This window comes from Glandiceps talaboti, chromosome 1 (assembly GCF_964340395.1).
Source record: "Glandiceps talaboti chromosome 1, keGlaTala1.1, whole genome shotgun sequence".
NCBI lineage: Eukaryota > Metazoa > Hemichordata > Enteropneusta > Spengelidae > Glandiceps > Glandiceps talaboti.
Window position 1 is genome coordinate 22,676,584 of NC_135549.1, and position 5,758 is coordinate 22,682,341.

Here is a 5,758-nt window from a genome sequence, read left to right on the forward strand (position 1 = left end):
TGCCACGACCATACGACCGGTCGTGGAGAAAAGATGGTGAAAAAATACATGCCACGACCATACGACCGGTCGTGGAGAAAATTCATTGGAAAAAATACATGCCACGACCATACGACCGGTCGTGGAGAAAAGATGGTGAAAAAATACATGCCACGACCATACGACCGGTCGTGGAGAATAGTCATTGGAAAAAATACATGCCACGACCATACGACCGGTCGTGGAGAAAAGATGGTGAAAAAATACATGCCACGACCATACGACCGGTCGTGGAGAAAATTCATTGGAAAAAATACATGCCACGACCATACGACCGGTCGTGGAGAAAAGATGGTGAAAAAAAAAATATTTCTCACGACCATACGACCGGGGAGAAAAGTTATTGGAAAAAAATACTTGCCACGACCATACGACCGGTCGTGGAGAAAAGATGGTGAAAAAATACATGCCACGACCATATATATACGACCGGTCGTGGAGAAAATTCATTGGAAAAAATACATGCCACGACCATACGACCGGTCGTGGAGAAAAGATGGTGAAAAAAAAATATTTCTCACGACCATACGACCGGGGAGAAAAGTTATTGGAAAAAAATACTTGCCACGACCATACGACCGGTCGTGGAGAAAAGATGGTGGAAAAATACATGCCACGACCATACGACCGGTCGTGGAGAAAATTCATTGGAAAAAATACATGCCACGACCATACGACCGGTCGTGGAGAAAAGATGGTGAAAAAAAAAATATTTCTCACGACCATACGACCGGGGAGAAAAGTTATTGGAAAAAAATACTTGCCACGACCATACGACCGGTCGTGGAGAAAAGATGGTGGAAAAATACATGCCACGACCATACGACCGGTCGTGGAGAAAAGTCATTGGAAAAAATACATGCCACGACCATACGACCGGTCGTGGAGAAAAGTCATTGGAAAAAAATACTTGCCATGACCATACGACCGGTCGTGGGGAAACCAAAGGGAAAATAAATACTTGCCACGACCATAGGACCGGTCGTGGAGAAAACACAGGGAAAATAAATACTTGCCACGACCATACGACCGGTCGTGGAGAAAAGTCATTGGATTCAGATTCATGTTCACATATTGAAGATACTTATGAGACAGACTCTTCTAATATATTGAGCCCCAGTTCCAGCCTCATAATTAGGAGATTTGATTCATAATCATATGTTCTTCCAATGTGAATCTGATTTTTAGTCTGGTCTTAGATTCATACTCATGGTAACTCCTGATAAGTAACATGAGTAAAGAAGACGACCTATGTCCAAGATCATTCGAACATCCGGGTATTTCTTACTGTAGCCCCTATTACTCGTATTAGTATATGCTACTATTATCCACGACCAAAATTTGGTCGTACGACCGGTCGTGTGGTATAGGCATTGAAAACAGTGGTTCATTTTGGGCCGGGTATCCTATGATTAGTATTCAGTTTCCGGGCCGAACATGGCAGACGATGTTCAGCGCTGTGTATAGTATACGTTGTTTTGCGTTTCTCGGTCTACAAATTCACTGGAATTGGCAAAACTATAAAATAATAACAGTAATGTACGTCCTCCCAGTCCATAATGGACTCAAGCAAACGTTGCACTCCATAATGGGCTCGGCTGTCGCCTCGCCCATTATGTCGTTCAAAGTTTGCTTGAGTCCATTATGGGCTGGGAGGGCGTATAACATTATTGTTTAAATAAAGCTTACTAGACTTTTCTTTTCCTGTTTGCCACGTGCACTGTGACCGCCAGTGTAAGCTTATGATGAAGAATGAAAGTTGTATGAAATAAAATCTTTTGGACAGCTGCAGAGGGAAAATAGCAACAGAATGTAGTTACTACTATTCTATTCCACTATTTATTTATTTCTATTTTAATTACAGTGCAAGGTTTTATGACAAAAACATTATTTCAATAAGAAAATAAAACTATCCTACATGCATCGAAAATAGGTACAAATAAATTCCGGTGGCGTTTTAGGCAGGGAGAGTTCATTGACGTCATCATTGGGCACTGTCGGGGGGAATGTAACCCATGGTGATCGGTGGTGTCTACGTACAATTCCCACTGGATAACGATAATTTTCAACTTGTAATATAATTACACTACATATTAACTGAATATCAAAATCGATGACACTCTACATTGTGCAAACTGCACATGTTAATTCGAAACCAGTAGTGTATGGACCACATGGTAAAGTGCCGGCATCGCATCTACCTTCCACAGCATAAAATAATGCACCATCTTTATTGCTACTGGTACCAGGTGTTGCTTCTGCTTGGCGATCCATACAAACATACTCTGAGCGTTTATGTGTATGGTGTGCAGTCATAAGGTAGCCATAGTACTCCCTCGTCCACTCCTCGGAGGGACATTCGTTACGGGCTGGGACCATGAGGAGAGTGCCACGAGATGGAACACGACACACTGCACAGACTACATCACCGTCGTGGAGAGCAGCGAATGGAGGAAAGCTACTTGTTTCGTATTCACTTCCGTACATTAAACCTGGATTTTGGTATCCAGGTACTGGATTGTCGTATATGGGATTCAAAGGCAAACATTCATAGTTAGCACCGCTGCCCCCATGTGTATAATGGCTGCCACCTGCGACACCTGAAATTGTACACAATGCCAAAATAGAATTTACGAAATGAACTTTGCTGTTTCTCTTTTTGATAAGTGTTACACATGAACATAAATATAATTCACATAGATATTACTACATGCATATTTTATATCTTACAGTTAGTAATTGCTATAGTGGTAATTTAAAATTGATAAAATTCCAGTATACATATTTATTTTCAGTCAGTATTATGGGCTCCTCTACTATGGCAAACTATTACGAAAGTCCTGTACAGACAAATCTGGTTGTCATTTAGCTGTAGGCTGGTGAATATTCAACATTACAAATATAATATGCATGTGCCACTGCCACGTCATTATCAATGGATGGGTAGAATCGGATAACGTACGTACGGACACATACCCTCATAGACTAACTCTGCTGTATCGGGGCACGTTTTCCTTCCCCATCTCACGTAAACGGTTCCTCTACCACCACCCCCAATATCATGTCGTACACGCATTACGATTTCATCAAGTACAAGTGACGGGACTGTGTGTCCTTCCTCACCCTGGTCACCCTTCCGTCCCGGTACACCAGCTACGAATAAAACAAAATCACGGCATTTGGTTTTAAATGTACATGTATGTAGTTAGATAGAGTCGACGTCTTGACGTAATCCATTGGAATCCAAGCATGAGATTCAGAGTCAGTAGACACCTAGTACCTATGCGGTATTACTTCTATCTTTACAAGCTGAAATAGATCTAGACGGATTAGGCTTGACTTCGACATTCAAAATCAAAATAGCGCTTTTAAATGTATACTTCTTCATTTATTCAAATGTGTTTTTTTTTTCTATTTCAAAGCAGCCTGGCAGTATTGACACGAATGGTACATGTGACATCTATATTCTTTTTGAATGATACACCTGTAAATGATCAGACCCTATATGAAATAAACTAACAGTAGATCTCAGCTAAATAGCAAGGATCTAATTGTTTTCAAACAAAATTGATAAGCCTGAGAACAAAGAAAACTGATAAATAAGTTGGGGTGTCCCATGTTAGATATCATTCTACTTATTTTGGTTATGGTATATAGTGTATATAAATAAAGTATGTTACGTCACGTGACAATGTTTAGGGTCATGACGAAATATATATCATCAGGTGTGCATGAAATGATTTCTTGAACGCCAGATTGTGGGACTACTGTATATAACTGATATATCCTCTAGCCCTCCCCCTCTTGTCAATAACAAAGATATCACACTGAATCGGGTGACACGTTAGCCTAAATCGGTGCAAAAGTTCCCAAAGTGTAGACTTGTGTGATATTGATCAGTTTCAATCGCCATGTGATCAAACATACGCATGCTTCATTGAGTATAAGGACACAGATACATGTATGTCGACAACGATTATATTACATGTAACGGAGTCATGATGGGCGAATGCATGGTTACAATGGCTTGCTTGTTTGGAATCTGCAGGTTGTAGGTTCGACCCTGTACGTCGTTGCCGTTTGTTTCTGAATAGCTAAATTTCTTGGGCAAGATTTGAACCACTATTGTGCTCCAGTCAACCCAGCTGTAGAACCCAGCTGTGTACCAGGTTATAGATTTAGGTCTTTCCTGGGGATAACAATACTAGTATAATAACTCGACCCTCACGAAAAAAGGCATTTACCTATAAGACTATCGAGTCTAATAAAGATTATTATTATATTATCAAAATGTCTTTCCCGTCATTGTTATTACTACTAATAATACTTTAAAGAATACGTACATGGTCCAGCCTTTCCCTTAACTCCCGGTTCACCCTGGTCCCCCTTCATTCCAATAGCTCCTCTTGGGCCTGATTCTCCAGATAATCCACGTAGTCCTCTTTCACCTGGCTGTCCATCTCTTCCAGTGATACCTGGGACCCCCGAAGGTCCTACCACCCCTGGCATCCCACGTGGTCCAACGGGACCAGGTGCACCTTGTGGTCCTGGTATGTTGACTACACTGCATGGACTATGCTCTGTATTAAAAAGTAGTATGCATCATTGTATCGGCGTACTGAAGTTGGGTAGTTTGTTCTATATATTGAACCACGTTTTCAATCACCCAACATAAGCTTATCAAAGGTGAACTGGCACGGTATATATACTCTCCTGTTGACGGGTAATGTTTCCGTCAATTTCATATTGGGTGACGTACAACATTGATATCTCGTAATACTTGGATTTACATAGAATGGACAAAGAATGACTGAGAACTACAGAGAAATTAGTCAAAATATTTGAATACACCCGTACGTTCGCGATAATTCATTCATCCATCCATTCATTCATTCATCCATCCATCCATCCATCCATCCATCCATTCATTCATTCATTCATTCATTCATTCATTCATTCATTCATTCATTCATTCATTCATTCATTCATTCATTCATTCGTACTTTCATTCGTTCGTTTGTTTGTTTGTTTGTTCGTTTGTTCGTTCGTTCACTCATTCATTCATCATCATCATCATCATCATCATCATCATCATCATCATCGTCATGTACATTTTGGTTATCATCACTTTGGCTTCTGACCTCTAACATCTTCCTCATCTGAAGAGACATGACGTTTCGATATTCTGGTTTCCGTTTCCTGGACAACTACCTGTAACACATTATATTGGGTAAACATAAGTTCCTGTAATGGTGTAGATACAAGTAACGGCTAAAGCTGGTCTTAGCTGCAACTGGAACATTTAGATAAAATAAATTACTCGTAATATTGTACACCCTGAATAGTACTGAAACACCTGTGAGTGAACGTATGTTTGTAGTTGTATACATGATATATATGGCACAGTAAACCAAATCAAATTGATTTTAGGTCCGCATCTAAAAACAAGCGCCATCAACGGCAATTATGATTTCAACCAATTAGTGCACTGTCAACGGATAAGATTGGGCACTGATTACCATGTACAATGTCTAGGTCTTTGTATTTTTTTTTAAAAATCAGTGAATATATTCAACAGTGGTTGTATTTGATAAAATGTCCCCAGTTGCAGCTAGTGCAGGTTTGAGACCAAGTTTCCTATTGGTTTTTAGTGTAGTCCACTACACACCATTTAATGGCCATGTGGTATACTTCTTGTTTTCCCTTCTAGTGCCCCCCA

At 40.3% G+C, this 5,758-nt stretch overlaps 1 protein-coding gene across 1 annotated transcript in view; it reads right to left on the bottom strand.

The window, feature by feature from the left end:
* Positions 1-1,909: 1,909 nt before the first annotated feature.
* The window catches only part of LOC144440282 (uncharacterized), a 4,709-nt gene continuing 860 nt past the window's right edge, over positions 1,910-5,758 (bottom strand). The window contains exons 2-5 of the mRNA XM_078129634.1: positions 5,181-5,250; positions 4,383-4,619; positions 3,016-3,192; positions 1,910-2,639 (exon numbers count right to left, since the gene is read on the bottom strand). Of these exons, the coding sequence (XP_077985760.1) occupies positions 2,161-2,639; positions 3,016-3,192; positions 4,383-4,619; positions 5,181-5,250 (963 nt within the window). The 3' untranslated portion in view covers positions 1,910-2,160. The remainder of the gene's footprint in view (positions 2,640-3,015; positions 3,193-4,382; positions 4,620-5,180; positions 5,251-5,758) is intronic.